This window comes from Oryzias latipes, chromosome 17 (assembly GCF_002234675.1).
Source record: "Oryzias latipes chromosome 17, ASM223467v1".
NCBI lineage: Eukaryota > Metazoa > Chordata > Actinopteri > Beloniformes > Adrianichthyidae > Oryzias > Oryzias latipes.
In genome coordinates, this window is record NC_019875.2 from 11,441,791 (window position 1) to 11,464,325 (window position 22,535).

The 22,535-nt window shown below is 40.2% G+C and overlaps 2 protein-coding genes and 4 non-coding genes across 8 annotated transcripts; 5 read left to right on the forward strand and 1 right to left on the reverse strand.

Annotated features, from left to right (window-relative positions):
* Positions 1-301: 301 nt before the first annotated feature.
* trnae-cuc lies at positions 302-373 on the forward strand. The gene has a single exon. It is a non-coding gene; the product is annotated as a tRNA-Glu (tRNA).
* A 1,775-nt stretch (positions 374-2,148) lies between these two features.
* On the forward strand, positions 2,149-2,220 carry trnae-cuc. The gene has a single exon. It is a non-coding gene; the product is annotated as a tRNA-Glu (tRNA).
* Positions 2,221-4,033: 1,813 nt separating this feature from the next.
* Positions 4,034-4,105, forward strand: trnae-cuc. Its single transcript has one exon. It is a non-coding gene; the product is annotated as a tRNA-Glu (tRNA).
* A 1,808-nt stretch (positions 4,106-5,913) lies between these two features.
* Positions 5,914-5,985, forward strand: trnae-cuc. Its single transcript has one exon. It is a non-coding gene; the product is annotated as a tRNA-Glu (tRNA).
* A 4,959-nt stretch (positions 5,986-10,944) lies between these two features.
* Positions 10,945-15,765, reverse strand: LOC101172276 (zinc finger protein 37). Of its 2 annotated transcripts, none has more exons than XM_004078773.3 (3): positions 15,460-15,765; positions 12,570-12,833; positions 10,945-12,180 (listed from the first exon to the last, which is right to left on the reverse strand). In XM_004078773.3, the coding sequence occupies exons 1-3, from the start codon at positions 15,638-15,640 to the stop codon at positions 11,480-11,482; spliced, it is 1,146 nt and encodes a 381-aa protein (XP_004078821.1). In that variant the 5' UTR covers positions 15,641-15,765; the 3' UTR covers positions 10,945-11,479. The 2 variants fall into 2 exon arrangements, with proteins under 2 accessions (XP_004078821.1, XP_020567022.1); XM_020711363.1 differs by lacking the exon at positions 15,460-15,765 and adding an exon at positions 13,288-13,690.
* A 1,871-nt stretch (positions 15,766-17,636) lies between these two features.
* On the forward strand, positions 17,637-20,281 carry LOC101172764 (zinc finger protein 397-like). Of its 2 annotated transcripts, none has more exons than XM_020711370.1 (2): positions 17,637-17,941; positions 18,605-20,281. In XM_020711370.1, exons 1-2 carry the CDS (start codon positions 17,764-17,766, stop codon positions 19,225-19,227), a joined length of 801 nt encoding a protein of 266 aa, XP_020567029.1. In that variant the 5' UTR covers positions 17,637-17,763; the 3' UTR covers positions 19,228-20,281. The 2 variants fall into 2 exon arrangements, with proteins under 2 accessions (XP_020567029.1, XP_004078823.1); XM_004078775.3 differs by having other exon boundaries at positions 17,641-17,941; positions 18,590-20,281.
* Positions 20,282-22,535: the final 2,254 nt, after the last annotated feature.

The following is a 22,535-nucleotide window of genomic DNA, read 5'->3' on the forward strand; positions in this document are numbered from 1 at the left end:
AGATGAGTGAAATACGTTTTTATTACATAGATGAACAAAGGAAATTCAAATGCAGCAATAAGCCAGAAAACGTTTAATACGTGCAAAAACGGCACCTTATTATACACTAAATTTAAAGGAGACTAATCGACACAGCAATTTTAAACATTTAAAGGAAATTTAACAGTAATTTGGTCTGAAAAAAGAAAAAAAGAGCTGATGTGCTTAACCGTCGCATTTGTACAGAATTTTGAGTACATTCCCATACCGTTAGGGGGCAGTAGTGAATGAAGTTTCAGAGCGACGAAAGTCAGTCAACTTGTCCCTGGTGGTCTAGTGGTTAGGATTCGGCGCTCTCACCGCCGCGGCCCGGGTTCGATTCCCGGTCAGGGAACATAATCTTTTCCGTAATTCTGAGAAGAAATGACCTATAACCTTGTCTGTATGCGACAGATTCAATACTTAATCATAATGTCTTATCATCTGGCTTTTATATATATATATATATATATATATATATATATATATATATATATATATATATATATACATAATTGACAACCGTTCTCTTAATACATACCTGACAGTGAATATCTGTAAAATGGTATTATGTGCAATTAAGTTTCAATTCTGGAAGAAAATGCTTGCCAAAGGAACAATAAATTGTACATCAAATGTTCAAAGTAAACGACAGGGTCCATTAAGTGGGTCCATCTATTTATTAAATCAATAACACTTTATGAATTCTGTAGTTGTAATATACACAGAGCTTGGTTTTGCAGAAACTTCATTGTTTGCCGTAATTGCTGCTGTATACTTTGTGATAGTGTGTGGATTGAACCAGGAGATGACTGGTTAAATGTTTGAATTTCAGTTCAAACATTAATTTTGACTCCAGCTCCAGTTTTCTAATCCTCACTGTGGTGTCGGGCCTTTTCCTGAACTTCAAACTGAAGGCGGGTGAGATGGACTTTTCAGCCGTGTTTTGTCCCGGGTCCCACTCAAGGAAGAGCTTGGATTGTACCTGGGAAGGCTAAAAGGAGTCTCTAGAATATTTAAACCGGAAGTGGGTTGCAATCTGCATCAGAATACTTGTGCGGCACATACACTGTTGCTAAATGGCTGGACTAGCGATGAAGTCCTCCAACTCAAAGCCAGTAGCCATCCGATATACCCAAGTGGGAGGCACCTCAGGGACAGTAGTGCGGTAGCACTAACAGTTGATTGCAATCAATATCCTGGACAAGCCCCCACTTATTTAACAATCCCAACCCAAAAAAAGGTGTAACAGAAAATAAAGGAAGGCCCAGACAGGCGTGCTGTGCTAAAGTGCAGCTTTTAATTAGCTGTTGGCTGAAAAGGCAAACAAAAGGAGAGATGTCAGAAAACAAAGTAGAACAAGTTGTTTGCAACAATCAATCTTCACGAAACGAGACCCATCAGGTAATAACAGTTTAACAAGTGCTTTGGACAAAACAAGCAACAACTAAAGTCTCTGACACAATGCACTCGTATTAACAAGCTCCTCCACAGAATTCCAAATGAAAGAGGACTTCAGCTTAATGTTGGTGGTTTCACTGAGGGAAAGCTGATCACCCCAAAGGGTGTATCAAAAGCTGCCATTTCTGCAAGGAATGGTGGCTCTTTTAAACAGGAATGGATCCTCAGTCATTGGTCCACAGCAGATGGCGTCTTGGTTATCAGGTGTTGAAGGGCTGGTCCACACTGAGGCTGCAGCTCTCAGCTCAGAAGGCACAGACTCATACACACCTTCACGCCATCCAAACTCGCATGCGTAAACAGATACAAAACACACAGAGTGCTGGACACACCAGGGCCGGAGCATGAAACTGCTGAAGAACAAAAAAAGATGAGTGAAATACGTTTTTATTACATAGATGAACAAAGGAAATTCAAATGCAGCAATAAGCCAGAAAACGTTTAATACGTGCAAAAACGGCACCTTATTATACACTAAATTTAAAGGAGACTAATCGACACAGCAATTTTAAACATTTAAAGGAAATTTAACAGTAATTTGGTCTGAAAAAAGAAAAAAAGAGCTGATGTGCTTAACCGTCGCATTTGTACAGAATTTTGAGTACATTCCCATACCGTTAGGGGGCAGTAGTGAATGAAGTTTCAGAGCGACGAAAGTCAGTCAACTTGTCCCTGGTGGTCTAGTGGTTAGGATTCGGCGCTCTCACCGCCGCGGCCCGGGTTCGATTCCCGGTCAGGGAACATAATCTTTTCCGTAATTCTGAGAAGAAATGACCTATAACCTTGTCTGTATGCGACAGATTCAATACTTAATCATAATGTCTTATCATCTGGCTTTTATATATATATATATATATATATATATATATATATATATATATATATATATATATATATATATATATATATATATATATATATATATATATATATACATAATTGACAACCGTTCTCTTAATACATACCTGACAGTGAATATCTGTAAAATGGTATTATGTGCAATTAAGTTTCAATTCTGGAAGAAAATGCTTGCCAAAGGAACAATAAATTGTACATCAAATGTTCAAAGTAAACGACAGGGTCCATTAAGTGGGTCCATCTATTTATTAAATCAATAACACTTTATGAATTCTGTAGTTGTAATATACACAGAGCTTGGTTTTGCAGAAACTTCATTGTTTGCCGTAATTGCTGCTGTATACTTTGTGATAGTGTGTGGATTGAACCAGGAGATGACTGGTTAAATGTTTGAATTTCAGTTCAAACATTAATTTTGACTCCAGCTCCAGTTTTCTAATCCTCACTGTGGTGTCGGGCCTTTTCCTGAACTTCAAACTGAAGGCGGGTGAGATGGACTTTTCAGCCGTGTTTTGTCCCGGGTCCCACTCAAGGAAGAGCTTGGATTGTACCTGGGAAGGCTAAAAGGAGTCTCTAGAATATTTAAACCGGAAGTGGGTTGCAATCTGCATCAGAATACTTGTGCGGCACATACACTGTTGCTAAATGGCTGGACTAGCGATGAAGTCCTCCAACTCAAAGCCAGTAGCCATCCGATATACCCAAGTGGGAGGCACCTCAGGGACAGTAGTGCGGTAGCACTAACAGTTGATTGCAATCAATATCCTGGACAAGCCCCCACTTATTTAACAATCCCAACCCAAAAAAAGGTGTAACAGAAAATAAAGGAAGGCCCAGACAGGCGTGCTGTGCTAAAGTGCAGCTTTTAATTAGCTGTTGGCTGAAAAGGCAAACAAAAGGAGAGATGTCAGAAAACAAAGTAGAACAAGTTGTTTGCAACAATCAATCTTCACGAAACGAGACCCATCAGGTAATAACAGTTTAACAAGTGCTTTGGACAAAACAAGCAACAACTAAAGTCTCTGACACAATGCACTCGTATTAACAAGCTCCTCCACAGAATTCCAAATGAAAGAGGACTTCAGCTTAATGTTGGTGGTTTCACTGAGGGAAAGCTGATCACCCCAAAGGGTGTATCAAAAGCTGCCATTTCTGCAAGGAATGGTGGCTCTTTTAAACAGGAATGGATCCTCAGTCATTGGTCCACAGCAGATGGCGTCTTGGTTATCAGGTGTTGAAGGGCTGGTCCACACTGAGGCTGCAGCTCTCAGCTCAGAAGGCACAGACTCATACACACCTTCACGCCATCCAAACTCGCATGCGTAAACAGATACAAAACACACAAAGTGCTGGACACACCAGGGCCGGAGCATGAAACTGCTGAAGAACAAAAAAAGATGAGTGAAATACGTTTTTATTACATAGATGAACAAAGGAAATTCAAATGCAGCAATAAGCCAGAAAACGTTTAATACGTGCAAAAACGGCACCTTATTATACACTAAATTTAAAGGAGACTAATCGACACAGCAATTTTAAACATTTAAAGGAAATTTAACAGTAATTTGGTCTGAAAAAAGAAAAAAAGAGCTGATGTGCTTAACCGTCGCATTTGTACAGAATTTTGAGTACATTCCCATACCGTTAGGGGGCAGTAGTGAATGAAGTTTCAGAGCGACGAAAGTCAGTCAACTTGTCCCTGGTGGTCTAGTGGTTAGGATTCGGCGCTCTCACCGCCGCGGCCCGGGTTCGATTCCCGGTCAGGGAACATAATCTTTTCCGTAATTCTGAGAAGAAATGACCTATAACCTTGTCTGTATGCGACAGATTCAATACTTAATCATAATGTCTTATCATCTGGCTTTTATATATATATATATATATATATATATATATATATATATATATATATATATATATATATATATATATATATATATATATATATATATATATATATACATAATTGACAACCGTTCTCTTAATACATACCTGACAGTGAATATCTGTAAAATGGTATTATGTGCAATTAAGTTTCAATTCTGGAAGAAAATGCTTGCCAAAGGAACAATAAATTGTACATCAAATGTTCAAAGTAAACGACAGGGTCCATTAAGTGGGTCCATCTATTTATTAAATCAATAACACTTTATGAATTCTGTAGTTGTAATATACACAGAGCTTGGTTTTGCAGAAACTTCATTGTTTGCCGTAATTGCTGCTGTATACTTTGTGATAGTGTGTGGATTGAACCAGGAGATGACTGGTTAAATGTTTGAATTTCAGTTCAAACATTAATTTTGACTCCAGCTCCAGTTTTCTAATCCTCACTGTGGTGTCGGGCCTTTTCCTGAACTTCAAACTGAAGGCGGGTGAGATGGACTTTTCAGCCGTGTTTTGTCCCGGGTCCCACTCAAGGAAGAGCTTGGATTGTACCTGGGAAGGCTAAAAGGAGTCTCTAGAATATTTAAACCGGAAGTGGGTTGCAATCTGCATCAGAATACTTGTGCGGCACATACACTGTTGCTAAATGGCTGGACTAGCGATGAAGTCCTCCAACTCAAAGCCAGTAGCCATCCGATATACCCAAGTGGGAGGCACCTCAGGGACAGTAGTGCGGTAGCACTAACAGTTGATTGCAATCAATATCCTGGACAAGCCCCCACTTATTTAACAATCCCAACCCAAAAAAAGGTGTAACAGAAAATAAAGGAAGGCCCAGACAGGCGTGCTGTGCTAAAGTGCAGCTTTTAATTAGCTGTTGGCTGAAAAGGCAAACAAAAGGAGAGATGTCAGAAAACAAAGTAGAACAAGTTGTTTGCAACAATCAATCTTCACGAAACGAGACCCATCAGGTAATAACAGTTTAACAAGTGCTTTGGACAAAACAAGCAACAACTAAAGTCTCTGACACAATGCACTCGTATTAACAAGCTCCTCCACAGAATTCCAAATGAAAGAGGACTTCAGCTTAATGTTGGTGGTTTCACTGAGGGAAAGCTGATCACCCCAAAGGGTGTATCAAAAGCTGCCATTTCTGCAAGGAATGGTGGCTCTTTTAAACAGGAATGGATCCTCAGTCATTGGTCCACAGCAGATGGCGTCTTGGTTATCAGGTGTTGAAGGGCTGGTCCACACTGAGGCTGCAGCTCTCAGCTCAGAAGGCACAGACTCATACACTCCTTCACGCCATCCAAACTCGCATGCGTAAACAGATACAAAACACACAGAAAGAGTGCTGGACACATCAGGGGCGGAGCATGAAACTGATGAAAAAGAAACAAATATGAGTGAAATGCGTTTTTATTATAGATTAACTCAAATGCAGCAATAAGCCAGAAAACGTTTAATACGTGCAAAAAAAGGCACCTTATTATACACTAAATTTAAAGGTGACTAATCGACACGGCAATTTTAAACATTTAAAGGAAATTTAACAGAAATTTGGCCTGAAAAAAGGAAAAAAAGAGCTGATGGGCTGAACTGTCGCATTTGTACAGAATTTTGAGTACATTCCCATACCGTTAGGGGGCAGTAGTGAATGAAGTTTCAGAGTGACGATGATAAGTTGAATTGTCCCTGGTGGTCTAGTGGTTAGGATTCGGCGCTCTCACCGCCGCGGCCCGGGTTCGATTCCCGGTCAGGGAACTCAATCTTTTCCGTAATTCTGAGAAGGAATGACCTATCGAAACCTTGTCTGTATGTTACAGATTCAATGTTAAAATGCCGAGGATAGCACAAGCGTTAAACGGTGGGGAGAAGCTGGTGTCCATGGGGAAAACCCAAACATGCACAGGGAGAACATGCAAACTCCACACAGAAAGGTCTCCTGTTGATGTTCTGTTTCACGTCTCCCAGCCGGACTTGAACCGGAGGCCTTCTTGCTGTGAGGAAAGAGCGCTAACCACCATAATTAAACTTACATTTTTCAAAAACTGGAATGATGATCTCTCTTCAAATACAAACTAAACATTTAAGAAAAGAGGATATAGCATAAAGTATTATCCTTAATGGAGTAAAGATCCAAATTCTTCTGTAATAATTACTCTGTAAGCAAAGTTTGTCTATTTTCCTTATTTTTTAACATTTAACCCTAGTGCTATCCTAGGCACTTAACATTGGGAGTTGGGTGGCGCCGTACGAAGCGCGTGCCTCGCAGCTTCCTTAATGCGCTCGTATTTATCGGCCGAGAGGAGAAACGCGGGGCGGCTTTAATGAACACCCCGGTTGTCAGGAGTGGTCTTCTGCCGGGGGCATGATGTGCCGCGGGGCAGAAAGAGACTTTCTGATGACAGAGTTTGCGCTCAGTGAATTTAAACACGCGTCTGCAGTGACGTATGCATCAGAGGATGTCCGATTGGCCATTCTGCATGTCAATCAAGTCCCATGCTTCTCGGTGAGGATTTTGATTGGCTGGTGGATTTTTAAGAAGTACTTTTTTTTTTTAATCTTCTCTGTCCTGCGATCTACCCTCATGTCCTTCCACGTCAAGTTCCCGGCAGCAGACCACTCCGGACATCACCAAGCATGAATGAGGAATGAAGAAATACTGGAGATACATCGTAAGCGCTTTGAGCGTCTGGAAAAGTGCAGATAAATCTAATCCATTATTATTAAATCTGAAAAGAGCGTCAGGAGACTCAGAAAGGCCGACCAAACTAAAACTAGTCATTCCTCCTTAAAAGAAATGTAGTTTTTAACAGGTACATTTGTTTCATTTTTCTCTCCTACCAAGAAAAAGTCTGTTTAGAATTTTTCAACCTGATTTTTGCTCTTTCAAGAGATTCCAGTCTGATTCTCATGGATGATGTCATTCTCGTGTATTTACGTGTTGTAATTGTTGCTGGTATGTATTGATCTAACCGAACCTTCCTCCGACTTCGTGCGGCCAAGAAAAAGGTTAATCACTGGCCGCATGAATTTAAAAAAAATTACATGTGAATAAACACTTTCTAGTCTCATTTGTATATATAAAAAAAGTTTTTAATCGTTTTATGTGCAATAAAGCTAATTAAAAAAACTTCAAATCCTTCAGAAATCTTTTTAAAAGTTGAGAATTACAAACTTTCAGCAAAAAAGATATTAATTAATTTACACTTTAGAAAACTTATTTAAACCGATTTGCTTATTTTCTAACATTTAAAAACTATTTTGTAAGCATAAAATCCCTCTTATGCCTTATGTAAGAAAATATAGCACATTTTTTGTCTTGTTTATATTAGTTTAGCATTTCTACAATAATTTGTTCCATTATTGGGCAACTGCATGAAAATCAGATCAATCAGAGAAATCAACCAACTTTTAGTTTGTATTAAGGTGGAGTCTCAACCATCTGCTCTGTAGTGCATCTTTACACTTTAACTGACATGACAGTTTTATCCACAGAGAAGTTTATTAAAGATGAAGATAAATCTGTAGTCGAGACGTGTAAACATTAGAAAGCTGAACTTTATAAAACACAAATGCTTCAAAAGAGCAGCAGTTTAAAAGTTTATGATTATTTGGAGAAAAGGGACATTTTAACTTGAGACATAGTAACTTATACGAAAATAAGAAAAACTTTTTATGAGAAATGAATAAAATAGTCTTTCTGACTTCTTCTCACCTGCGTACGGAGCCCGTGTCCTGACATTAAGATATAAAAATATATCTTGTTCCCACAGATTAATATCTTGTTCCCACAGGTTATTATGTCGTTCGCACGAAATACTATTCCGTTCCCACAAGATACTATTCCGTTCCCACAAGATACTATTGCGTTCCCTCAAAATACTATTCCGTTCCCTCGAAATGATTAACTCGTGCGAACGCAATAATTATGTCGTTCGAACGCAATAATTAATCCGTTCGAACGCAATAATTATTCACGTCATAAGTCATTCACGCGGATATGCTCTTTGTACGCCGGCAAAAGCCGCTTTCAGCCGTAACTTCCGGTCTCTGTGACCCATATTCGTTCAAAAAAGGAACATGAAATACAAAAATGATCACTTTATTACCGTCTCAATGAATATAAGAAAAGTATCAAAAGATTTATGATAACTAGGCTGCTTTGTCAAACGATAGCTCCTGCTAGGCTACTACTAGCTCCGCCGCAGAGCTCTCTGATCATGTATGCCGGCATTTGGGCAACTGGCTGGTCTGTTGTCAGACAGCTGATATTGTAGTTTAGGGTCGAATAGGAATAATAATATTCAGGACTTGTCTTTTATTAACTTTAGCAGTCAGTATCTTTACATTCGAAGGCTATTAGGCTACATGCTAACTGACTAGCCGATCATTTCCTGTTATTAATTTACGTCATAGATTTACAGCAGATACCTTCACATTTCTGTCTGTGTGTGTGTCTCATTACATTGCATTGAAGACACGGAGGATGTTTAGAGAACAGATTTATTTATTTTAAAAAGCACAGAAGCATCCATCGTATTCACGTTCACATCATCTGGTACGCCCTCAGTCATCTTGCTGCTTTTGTGCTTTTTGAAATAAATAAATCTGTTCTCTAAACATCCTCCGTGTCTTCAATGCAATGTAATGAGACACACACAGACAGAAATGTGAAGGTATCTGCTGTAAATCTATGACGTAAATTAATAACAGGAAATGATCGGCTAGTCAGTTAGCATGTAGCCTGATAGCCTTCGAATGTAAAGCGACTGACTGCTAAAGTTAATAAAAGACAAGTCCTGAATATTATTATTCCTATTCGACCCTAAACTACAATATCAGCTGTCTGACAACAGACCAGCCAGTTGCCCAAATGCCGGCATACATCAAAGAGCTCTGCGGCGGAGCTAGTAGTAGCCTAGCAGGAGCTATCGTTTGACAAAGCAGCCTAGTTATCATAAATCTTTTGATATTTTTCTTATATTCATTGAGACAGTAATAAAGTGATCATTTTTGTTTTTCATGTTCCTTTTTTGAACGAATGTGGGTCACAGAGACACGGAAGTTACCGCTGAAAGCGGCTTAGTTTTGCCGGCGTACAAAGAGCATATCTGCCTGAATGACTTATGACGTGAATAATTATTGCGTTCGAACGACATAATTATTGCGTTCGCACGAGTTAATCATTTCGAGGGAACGGAATAGTATTTTGAGGGAACGCAATAGTATCTTGTGGGAACAGAATGGTATCTTGTGGGAACGGAATAGTATTTCGTGCGAACGACATAATAACCTGTGGGAACAAGATATTAATCTGTGGGAACAAGATATATTTTTATATCTTAATGTCAGGACACGGGCTCCGTACCTGCGACTTCCATCAGTCAGACGGGTTTTGTTCCAGCTGTCGTGTTTCTGTTCATTCTTTCAAGATCTCCCACATTTGTAAATACATAATTAATTTCAACAACTAATGAAATAAAACACAAGAATCTGTTCAGCTTCGTTTTGTTTCGTCAAGCTCGCGGCAATAGCACGTTGTTGATGTTTACTTCCGCTGGAAGAGCCCCGCCCCCTGCTGGACATTCATAGGCACTGCAGATTATACATTGGAGCTGTATTCATTGTTTAATACCGTTTTTGGGGTGTCAGTGTTAAGATTAACAGTGATTTCCTGGAAAAGAAGGAATTTGCACGGTAATTAAAGTTTTTTATCTATCAAAATACAGGAAGTCCCAAAGATTTGATATTTAAAGCTACATCTGAAAAAAATCAATCTAAAATAAAGTAAATCAATATCTGAATTTTTTACAGCCAACAAATCACCAAGACAGTCAGAAAACAAAACCAGAAAAGCAACATCCAGGCAGGGAATGAAAGAATTTGAGAATGACAACAAATGTTCTGATTAATCTATTCAAACATCATATTTAAAACATGTTTTACATATCAACACCTTAGTTATTTAATCAGTGGGGATTTTTTCTAGAAATGCTTTGTATCCATAAGCAAACAACAACTGGATCCACATATGAGCATAAAGAACCTGAAGACATCTACACATTACCTGGTCCTCTATGAGTTATGTCTCTTAATTATCCAGTTACAAAAAATAAAACACAATCTTCATTTTTTGAACCCATTTAGCTCTTGCTAAGAATTTGCAGTTTTGAGGACCAAATATCTTCCCAGGTTCTTTTTGATTTGAAACATTTTTCTAAAAAGACAAAACAGTTTGGAAATATGGCCTGAAATTTTGGTATTTCAATTTAAAGTAATCTGAGATTATGACGAGATTTTTTACTAAAATTAGACATGAAGATCGTCGTCCCAGTTCAGTTATCATGTAAGAATTTTAGGATTTAGATGCAGATATAAGATAAAAGACATTTTCGTTGTCCATTCATTTCTCAAGTCGTGCTCTTAATAGCCTACCCGGTTAAATTAAAAAAACAAACAGTATTTATGGGGAGAATTGATCCACTCTGACCTGCTCAGAACTGAGCTGCGGGACGAGATCTGCAATATTAAAATGAGGTCCTCCTTTTTGGAAGCAGCTTCTCATTGGACAATCTTAAAACCCTCCATGTCTCAGTTCTTCTGACAGGGTTAGATGGAGGAAGCTGATTCCCCTGAAGGGAAAAGCAGAAGTAGTCGTCAGTTTTCTTCACTAAACTGCACCTTGCAAGACAGTCAGTGGTCCAAAGGAGGAAAGAGTCGAGCAGAAGCTTTTCTTTATTGGAACACTTCACAGGGACAACAGAGCATCAAGCTAACAGCTCACAGCTGTTCCTACAGCCGTCTTCCTACTGTACCTTCAGCCCCTGCCTAGTTAAGCACCTGTGAACAAATAGGACAAGTTCAAACATTTACATTAATAAATAAGTCAATGTCGTATGTCCTAAAATACATGCAATATAAAAAACATCAGGAAGAAACATATCAAACAAGGTAAAGCTTTTTCACTTTACAGTGGTGCTTAAAATAAAAATAAAATAACTGAATGTCTTTTCTCTGCATAATCTATTCACTTGAAAATACAAGAAGCAGATCCTTCCTCACACAGTTTCATCATCATCATCATCATCATCATCTCACTCAAGTCTTCCCGCAGGTTTCAGTGTAATCTCAGGATGTGATGTGAACCTCAGACTGAAGCTACAAGGTTAGTGGTTTCTTTTTAAATTCCTGGTAGAATATGGAGCTTCTTCCACACTGCTCTGGTTCTGAAGTGAGACCAGAACCGGAGGGTTTAGGAGAAGGGCTTCTCGCCTGTGTGGACCCTCCTGTGAACTAACAAAGTCCCGCTCTGAACAAAGTTCTTCCCACACTGCTTGCAGGAGAACCTCCTCCACAGGTTATGGTTTCTGATGCGGGCCCACACACTGCCGCTCCGGAGGGAGCGCTGATGTTCCCTGAAGGGGCACCTCCTCCTGCGGACGTGAGTCCGGCTGTGGGCCAGCGAGTCCCCACTCTGTGTGAAGCCTTTGCCGCACGTCTTGCAGAAATGTCTCTTCCCCCCTTTGTGGACTCTGTCGTGTTTCTTCTTCAGGGACTTAAACTTGAAGGTTTTGTCACAGAGGTCACACGCCAAGAGCTTCTCGTCTTCCTCAGAGCTGCAGGAACCCTCTGGAGGAGGACAGCTGTCAACGACTCGCCTTTCCTTTCTCAGCTTCGAGTTTCCAGCTGACGTCGCGTCCTCCGGTTCTCTTGACTGTGGCTTTTGCCCTGCAGCCTCACCGTGGGAATCGGACTGGATGTGACCTCTGTGCGGATCCGGCTCGTACCCATCGCTGTCCTCAGGTTCCTGCTTCAGAACCAGCTGCAGGCTGAGAAGCCCTTCTGCGAAGCTCAGAGGTTCTGATGGGCTCTGGTCCGCTCTGCAGCGGCTCTGCTGGGGGGGCGGAGAGTGTGCCGCCTCCTCCTCCCTTTGGACAGAATATTGTTGAAGATCTGCGAGGAGGAAGACAAATGTGGTTAAACACAGGAGGGTTCAGGTGATGGGGAGGGGGGCAGCCCTCCTAAAATACCTGAGCAAAGCACTGAAGGTTCTAGAGCGGTCCAACATCTATCGCCTGCTAAACAAGCATTTGTGGCCGCAGAAACCGTCTTTATGTTGATCTAAACTGGATCAATGTTTTGTTGAGTTTTTCACAAACTCAGAATTTACTTTAATTTCAAAGCTGACATAAGTTTCTAGAAGCCCCGCCCACATTTTTAACATAAGCATCCCATGAACCACTGCTGTGCTCAGCTTGCAGTCTAATGTTTAGAGTGCGTTGGGTTTTTTAGTCTGACCGCGTTCATGGCGGGCTCCCTGCAGGAACATCAGGCCATCATACCTATTCTGTGCAGATGGATTTTGGGGATCTGGATGTCTTTCCGTAGCCTGAGCAGATGATTCACCTCCTCGCTGACTTGAGACTCGTCTTTGGACTCGCGACAAATCGCTGCGTTTGCCGCCTGCTGGTGGATCAGCGGCTCATCCTCCTGACTGCTGCAGAGCTCCTCCTCTTCCTTTTTAACCTCTCTGAGTTCTGGTGTTGGCGCCTCCTGGTTCAGACCAGGACTGCTCCTCTGCTTACAGTTGCTCTGGGGAGGCGGAGCTACCACAGATGGACAGATGGTAAAAAATGGACAGAGAAAAAAAAGCATCAGAATCGCTGCGTTGTTTCTTTGCAAAACCAGAACCATCGTCTTAAAGTTCTCCATGGAGACGTCAGCAGGAAGACGTCAGCAGAGTTTTGGGCTGTCTTTCTACAGCAAGCTGTCAAAATTCAGAGAAGTGGAAAGTCAGACGGTCCTGAGAACATTCCCATGGAGGTATGGAAGGTGATGGTTTTTTTCTGACTGGATTATTTAACAAAATCGTGTTCTGCTGCTCATTTTTAAGAACGAGGCAGAGTGATGGAAACGTCAGAGAAATAAAGCTGATGTAATAAACAATAAAGTTATTATTTTGGAAAGAGTAGTAAAAGCTAGACTGAGGTCGGAGGTGAACGTTTGTGAGCAACAGTTTGGTTTCATGCCAATGAGGAGAATCATAGATGGACTGTTTACTTTGATGAGGCTCCTGGAGAAGAACTGAGGAAGTCAGAAGGAGCTGCATCGTTTCTTTTTGGATCTAGAGAAAGTCTGAGACAGGACACAGGGATAGCAGCTGTGGTTTGTGTGAAGAAGCCTGCAGAGAAGAACGATGGAGGCAGTGGTGAGATGTGCCGTGGGGGTGACAGAGGGATTCTAGATGGAGGTGGGATCAGCTGAGCTCCTTATTTGCTGTGAAGATGGACAGACTGACAGACAGACCATGATGTTTGCAGATGATATGGTGAAAGTGGAAGCAGGTGAAGGAACATCTACAGCAGGGGATCTCAAAGTACGGCCCGGGGGCCAATGGCGGCCCGCGGGAAGAGTTTTTGTGGCCCTCAATCAATAAATGTTGGGGAGCCAGTTTAGCTCGTGCTGATTTGCGGCGCCTTCCGTCCGTGAAACCCGGGTTCGACTCCGGGCTACTCCCTGTTCCCTTCTCTACCTCTGCCGGTTCCAAGCCCGGTTTGAGAAGGTTGCGTCAGGAAGGGCATCCGGCGTAAAACGTTGCCAAATTTACCATGCGACTCGTTCGCTGTGGCGACCCCTGATGGGAGAAGCCGAAAGTGGAAGAAGAATCAATAAATCCTGATCGAATGGTTATTGAACCAGCTGTCCATTGATTGGAAAAATATTGTTTCATGGTTTCTGGCGACATCTGCAGGAAGAAAATGGTAATTACACTCGGGTGTCAACAGTATGGTGGATTCATTTCACCCCAAGCGGGCAGACAACATTTTCTATGTCACCGCCTCTGGACCGTGACAACGGTAGCAGAAATGGCGGGATATGGAGAGAGAGCCAGAGGAAAAACGTTGTGTTGTCGAGGAGAAAAAGGCGTTTTCAAGCTAAGTGGTCAAATGCTTACTTTGTCTTACCTTATGGGCTGGATAAACTCATGTGCTTTATTTGTAAGCAGGTAAATGAAATGCCAAAAGTATTCAATATAAATCGTCAAACAATGTTACAAATTATAAAAACGATGACAAATTTACAGACGAGGAGCGCCACAATAAGCTCCAACAACTACAACGAGGCTTTGCTTCACAGCAGATGTGTACAAACATGACTAAATGCAGTGAAGCTATGACAGAAGCTACATACGTTGTTGCTTTGGAAATGACCCGAGTATCAAGCCAGTCAGTGACGGGAAGTTTGTAAAAAGAATGTATGCGGAAAGTAGCTGACATTGTTTGTCTACAGCAAAAGAAAAAGCTTGAACAAATAAGTCTGTCAAATGATACAATTACTAGACGAGTAGAACATCTGGGCAGCAACCTCTGACCACAATTGGGAAACATCTGGAGGGCCTGGTTAACTGTACAATGACACTTGCTCATTAAAGTTATTAAAAACAACTTTTTCGGTTTATCCATTTTCTTTCACCAAAATTGGCCCCCAGTCTAACGTCGAGTACTTCATTTGGCCTTCAGCTACAAAAACTGAGAGAACCCCTGATCTAGAGAGATGAACGTTTGCTTTGGGAGGGAGAAACGAAGGTGAGCCGCAGAAAGACGAGGCTTTCTGTGTGTCGATGAGAGGAACTGAAGAGGAGCAGTGAGGTTCCAGAGAACAGAGGTGAGGAAGGTGGAGACCTTTCAGTACTTAGGAAGAATGAAAGGAAATGGAAAGGTGTCGACGACTGAGGTCGTCCATGTAGAGAAAGACACAGGAGGCAGAGCTGAAGATGTTGAGGTTCTCTTTGGGTAGTGATGCAGACACATAGGATCAGATTCAGGAAGGAATCCAGAGGAAAAGCCCATGTTAGATGTTTAGGAGATGCATTTCAGAGCAGAAGACAGACTGAGGTGGTTTGGACACGTTGTGAGGCGGGACAGTGACAAGCTTAAAGGATGATGAGGTTGGATCTATCAGAAGAAGTCTGTAAGAGGACACAAGGAGGAGACAGAGGAGCCGGAAGATTCCCTGTGGAGAACTCTAGAGGGAGGTGAAGCAGGAAGAGGGGAGCTGTGTTAACAAAACGAATTTTTACCAATTTTCTCGAAAGATTTCTTTAAACACAAATCCCGAGGAGGATGGGAAACGCCCCCTATTTGTAAAACTCCAAATCACGTGACTGAATTGATCCAAACCCTATATAATACCTCGCAGGGCTAAGCTGTGGGGTCCCGCAGAGCTCCGTACCTGCTGGGCACAGCTGCGGTGCGGTTGCGGGTTTCCTCCTCAGCGCGGTCAGCAGTCTGCGTTGCCGCTCCATCGCCTCTTCGTACTGCATGATGGTTTTCTCAAACTCCGCGAAAATATCCAGCGCTGCGACCGTGAGTCTGTCGCTGATTAACTCCCGGAAGTACTGAACGGAAAACATTTTCCCAGAGACGAGCAGATTTCCCCCTGAAGGAAAATATAACTTTACCAGCAGACTGAGGATGAATCCACAACTGGCGCTTTAATGCTACTTCCGTGGAGTGTTACACCGAAAAGGTCCGACTGGAAACTTAGGATTTATTAAAGTCTGAGTTCAAACAAACTTACATTTGATTTATTTAACAGTTTTATTAATTAAAAAAATATAAACATGTGCCATGTACCTTTATTTGTTAAAGAGTTTTTCACTGCAATACTGCTGGTTCAGTAAAGTATAAAGTACTGTTATTACCTTATATGTTGACTAACCAAGTCAGATAAATTTCATTTCAAATATGATACAAATACTTCCCCATTCAATATTCTATTTTCCAAAGATTTAGAAAGGATATTGACCCCAGTTGCTCTTTTAGCAACAATCATGCTGAAACTTTTAGACATTTATTTTGGACTTGCACTCATACTGAAGCCTACTGGTCTGGTGTTTTAAACTTGCTGCAAACACATGTTATCCCCAATGTTCCTGTCTGTTTCAAACAAACTCTTGTTTTTTTGTTGTTTGTTTTTTTAAATACAAGGAAGACAACAGGGCCTATTTACTTAATTTTCATTCTGGCCAAATATTACATTCATAAATGTAAACATGCTAGTAACAAATCTGTGAAATTAAGAACGCTGAGCATTTAAAAGGTTTAAAAACTTGATATATGTTGAAAAAACACAATTTGAATAGTTGGTGATACCAACCCTTTAAAGTTTGTGATTCATTATAATATGATCTGCGCTTTACATTTTTCATTTTTTTTCTTTTTCATTTCTTTCATATGTTGCTTTCTGTTTTTACCCCCTTGTCCAGTTTTGTCCATCTGTGTTTGATTTTATGTAACAAATGGCACTTTGGTTTGTAAAGTTTTTTTTAAACTTTATTGTAAACTTCAGTTTCAGCACAAAACTAATAATATACATTGTACATCAATACAAACAAATACTATGAAAAAGAATATAGTAATTATAATATTGAGCGTGGGGTAGGAGCAAACAAACTAAAGCATACAATGAGCAAATAGAAGTAAGGTTGATAAAGGATTGCATAATTGACATTTTCAATAATTTTATGTTGGGAACAAATTTCAATAGCTCCTATAGATTTAAAATTCAGTACATAGCTTGACCTCCAAAGGGAAAAAAGAGAACTTTGGAATGTTATAAAATTTACATTTATAAGTTTAAATTTTAGCAAGAAAGATAACTAAAAAAAATTGGTAGAAATTGAAATGGCATATTCTTATTTTGGTGTGAGCCAAACAATACATGATTCCAAAGTAAAGAAAATGAGAGAGCAAATTGGTAATAAAAGAAATCACAGTAAATTTGCCAAAAAGAGTGAGAAAAAGAGCAAGGCCAAAATAGACTAGTAACTGTTTCGGGTGAAAGTTTCCAAAAGTACACAGTGTATCAATATATGTACTTTTCACATAAAAAGCACATACAATTATTTGGAGTGGTTTCTTTTATTCAATACTCTATTAATGTCTGGGAAGTTTTTCATTCACAAAAGCAGATTCTTAAAAATCCAACCATTATTCTGTACATTTCATAAAGAGATCTGTATATATTTTAAATCACTAAAGTTACGAAAGAAAATGCAAGGAAACTGTCCACCTTCACTGAAGATAAAATGCTGTATTACAATCCCTAGCATTATATTATATTATATTATATTATATTATATTATATTATATTATATTATATTATATTATATTATATTATATTATATTATATTATATTATGGCATTTGTATAAGACTACATTTCTAATTGTATTTATTGTATTTTACTATTATTTTTTTATCTTCATTTCTTTCTGTCCTATATGTGGATATGTATGTGATCTTTTGAAGTTGTAAAAAAAACAAACAATAATAATAATAAAAAGGAAAAAGAAAATGTTGGTGGTGGAACGACACATTCTTAGAAACACAACTGCCGGTACTCAAATGTGGAGCACTGTACCGGAAACTGTCAAGCGCCCCGGCGGAAGTAAACAAAGAGGAATTCATTTAGTTTGGCGTGTGAGTGTGGAGGATTGTGGATTCTCCGCTATAGAGTTGCAGCTGCAGCAGCGATGTCTTCAGTTCAGTCTCTGAGAGAGTTTATCAGCGAGCAACTCACTGCTGCTGCTGAAGAAATCTTCAGACAGTTTGAGAAAACCATCGTCCACTATGAGGAGGAGATGGATCGTCAGCGCAGACTGCTGGATAATTGTAGCAGCTGGAGAGTACCGACTAATCCACACAGACCAGGTAAACCTGCTGTGATCACAACGTTTTTGAACCAGTAACCATAATGCAGATAAACGTGCGTTTTTTTTTAAATCCCTGTACTGAGAACTATCAAGCAGAAGATAGAATCTTTGAGGACATGACTCTGACATAAGGTGTCCATAAAAGTTGTTATCTTATAAGGGATTTTAAAACATACAAAATATATTTTTTTACAGTCCTGAGAACTCGTCATCATTGATGTAAGTCGTTCAAGTGTTTATTGAAAAGTTACATTAGAAAGTACATAGTTTGATGTGAGATGTGTACTTGAGTCACAAAGTAAGTAATGTTAGCCTTATCACGTCCTGTTGATCCCAAATCATATCCAGAAAAGTTCATCTTTGACTTGACGTTCATCAGTGGAGAGAAGGGTGTTTGGGGCTCACCTCACCTTTTGTCAGTATGGTGGTAAAACCAAAAATATGTTTTTCAGGTGGTCCTAGTAAGTCATAAATGTAAGTGCAACATGTGTTGGAGCCCTGCAACCGTTAAAGGAACTCAAACGTTTATAGAGGAACAGATGCCGCAACTCCGAGAAGTATAAATGAAAATCCCGAAAAGATGAGGCAGTGTTGTCGTGTCTGCACAGAACCTGCTTAGAACCCCCAGCTTTATGTGACCTTGCAGATCTGGAACCTCCAGGAGTCTTTGAGGAAGACCAGCCGCTCTGGAACCAGGAGAGGAGCAGCAGCCTGAGGGAGCTGCAGGTCAAAGAGGAGCAGGAGGAGCCGTGCAGCAGTCAGGAGAGGTGGCAGGAGAACAATGTTTCCTCTGTGAAGGCTCCCTTTGAGGCAGAGTCACGCTGCGAGCAGCTTCTCTCTCAGATCCCTCTCGTGCCTCAGGACCAGCAGGGTGGGGCGTACATGGAGTTTGATGGAGACGCAGAGGTGATGTCGCAGCAGAGACCAAACAGAAGAGGCTGCACCGACCCAGAGGGTGCCTTCCTGCCAGAGCGCGACTTCATGATTGAAAACGACAACAGGGTCTGTAAATGCAGCATCTGTGGGAAAAGCTTGAAAGACAAATACTCTCTAAAAGTCCACAACAAGATCCACACGGGGGAGAAAGCCTTTTCCTGCCACATGTGTGGAAAACGCTTCCGATACAAACACGCCTTGAAGGTTCACGTCAGGATCCACACGAACGAAAAACCTTTCAGCTGTCGAGTCTGCGGGGAGACGTTTCGTCAGAGCAGCAACCTGATCAGCCACCTGAAGAGACACCAGGAGCACATGCTGCTGCCGAGCAGCCAGGGCCGCAGGTGACAGCTGTCAGAGGAAGGTCACCTCACGTCTGTCATCGTAAAAGCATTTTTGGTAGATGAACACCAGTAAAAAACTGAACTGAAATCATAATTTATTATTATTGTTATAATAAGAATTTATTGATACTTCAAGATTCTTAATTCTGTCAGTAAAGCTAGGAACCAGATATTGATAAATCATGTAATAAAATGGTTATAGTATAACGGGGTGGGATTATATAAGTTCCTTTCCTTCCACTCCCTTTCATTTATTAATATGTCTAATTATCCTCAGTTTGATTAGTTATTGTATGAATGTAAAACTGATGATTGTATTGTTTTGGTGTATTATTTCTATTTGATTGCTTGAAATAAACCATTTCAAATCATTAAAATAATCGGCTTAAAACCAGAGGAATGTTTTGATCACAACATCATTGCTAATTTGAGTATTTCATCCTCAACTGCAATAAATTTGTATTTTAATCATTTGTGTTATGAAAGACTGAAGGAGTCAAATGCACTTCATCCGTGATGTGTTGGTTTGTTTTTTTCATCTAGATTTATGGTTTGTTGAATGATGAGCTAAAATATCTTGCTCATTAAGGGATATAATGGATTGGTTATGAAATCATTAGCTCTGTCCTGTGTGCACACATTCTGTCACAGATTTTTGTTGGTCAAATCAAAGTTGTTTGAAACAAACTGTACACAACCGAACATTTAAGTCTTAAAAAATAAACCAAATGAGTGAGTGTACAAACTGTGATAATCGATGATCATCCATAGTTAAAAATCAGCTCTTTTTAAATTATGTTATTATCAATCATGTTTTTCTCTAACTGCAGCTTTGTCATGAAGGGTTTTTTTTAATTTTTTATTATACTATGTAGTTTGAGATCTTGCACTTGCTTATGTGAACCACCAGAACGCAGCAGAGCTCTTCTTGAACTGGACAAAAGAACAGAAGAGCAAATTTCCTGACAATGTATTCAGCACAAATTCTGGTGGAAAAGTTTATTAAGCTAATTTTGTTACAGATCTTAATAAAAAATGAAGTTAAAGCACAGAGTAATCAAAAACTGTTGGTGTTTGAATGTTTATTTCTCTTCTGGTGGTAATGTCAATCATCTAAGAGCTAGTACTGCTGAGCAGAAAGACTCACCAGTGGGTCAACTGGTCCTTATATGTATTTTTTGGGGGGCACACGAATGATAAAAGATAAAGTTTTGTTTATAAGCTTTTGATGCGGTTTGGTTCTTTACCCCATTCCTGCAGGTCTCTCCTCCAGCAGGCAGCAACAATGCGTATTTATGCACTCATTGAGGAAAAAGCTTCATTCAGAAATACATAGGAATCTAAGCAGAGGCTCATGTATGTAAGGACTCAGCAGACACACAATGCGACAATTTAGATTTTTCACAGTTCCAGGTGTCACAAATGGAAACTTTCAGTTTGAATTTATCTGGAGTTTTTGTACACTAAAATTCCCATGTGCTATGCCAACAATATTGACTTTTTTGTGTGCTTTATGCAGAAACCTTATGATTTTTCGTGCATTCAAGTGTTTTATTCTGAAAAGGTGATGTGTTTAATGCTTAAACATTTGGGGCTTTCATGCAGAAACTTTCATTGCTTGCACACCATTTTTTTTTTTACATTTTTCACTGAAGAGTTGAATGCTGAGAATTATAATTGTTTCAGTCTAAAACTTTCAAATGTTTAATTCCAAAACTGTAAGTCTTATGTTGAACCAGGAGCAGGCGACTTCAGATATCGTTGTCGCACTCATGGCTGATTACCTGGATCTGTTGTGTCCAGCCAAAAAACCCGTCAGATGTTAGAAAGCAGGCAGGGATGCGGGTCTTGGCCTCCAGCACGCCATCCATAATCATTGTTCATGAAGCGTTCACTTTAAAAGAATGGGGCAATCATTCCATGTTTTGTTAACCAGAAAAATATTTTAAAGGTGTTATCTACAATCATTTATTGAAATGCTGTGTGTAGTTCTAGGTCAGTGTTTGCAGCTGCAGCTGGCTTTTGTACAGACCAGCAGCTGTTTCAGGAAGCCGGCTTATCATAGACCAAGCTTTCAGAAAAACCTTGACTAAGTGAGCCTGAGCTGTAACTTTCTGTGTTTTTGGGTTCATAAAGGCAGTGATCAGTGACCAGGTGGGTGTGTATGTGTATGTGTGAGTTCTTGTGTAAGTTTGCGTGTCTTTTCATGTGTGTGTTGAGCAGCAGGTGTTGTGTCTATGTGTGGTTTGTCTGTTGGTCTGTCAGTTGAAGACTTTTTTTTAAACACGCTATAAAACTGCTTTGTTTAGCTTTACCAAAATTGTACTTCATTATATAAGGGATATATAATATATTTTGCATATATATTATATACATTTAAACAAAAAAAGTGATTCTAGACTGAATGTGATGTATTCATTTTTGGATGAAGTTGGTGTTTGGATTATTTCTCTTTGTAAAGTCCTTTGAGCTGCAGACGATCTGTATGACAAATGCCTATGTGCTTCCTTTTGATCAGCTTTACATAGAAAAGGCAAGTAAAGCATGAAGCCAAGCAACAAGTCCAATTACTTTTAACTGTTAAGTGAATTCACTTGTTTTACAGTCAACATGAGGCAGTGTTAGCATTCTTGCCTCACTGTGAGAAGCCCTTGGTTTGCATATTGGTAGGGACCTTTCTATGAGGAGTTTGAATATTGCCCCGGTGTATTTGTGGCACTCCGGCTATCTGGAGTCAGTCCTGCGTGTCAGCAGGACTGAGGAGATCCTCAAAGAATTCCTTCCACCGCCCCAAAATATTCCCAGTGGAAGTCAACAGCTCCTTATCTACGCTGAAAAAGGTGCCTCCAGAATACTGCTTCTCCCTTCTGTAATACTTGATGGTTTTCTTGAATCTGTTTGAGCCCAGCAAAAGTTTCTCAGTAGAGTCAAACTCCTCACAGGACCATGTTTTTCCTCGGGCGCAGCTCACTTAGACTGTGTCACAAGAACAGACAGGCGTTTATCAGCTCAGCTAAAAGACTACAAAGTTAAATCAGGGTTAGGCAGGCAGGAGTCAATAACTGGCATGAGAGCATCAGAGAAGAGACACAGGTGGTCAGGATCCAGGTGAGAGTCAGGGCAGATGGCAGGAGATCATATCCAGATACAACACTCGGTAATGAAGGCAGAATACCACAAACAATACTTCACACTGCGTGAAGCTCAGTGCAGTGTTTAAGCATCCAGGAAGTATGCGCTGGGGTTGCTGGGAGATGTAGTGTTGTTAGAACTGGTGACCAGCGGGGGACACAGAGCTCTGACTTCAAATAT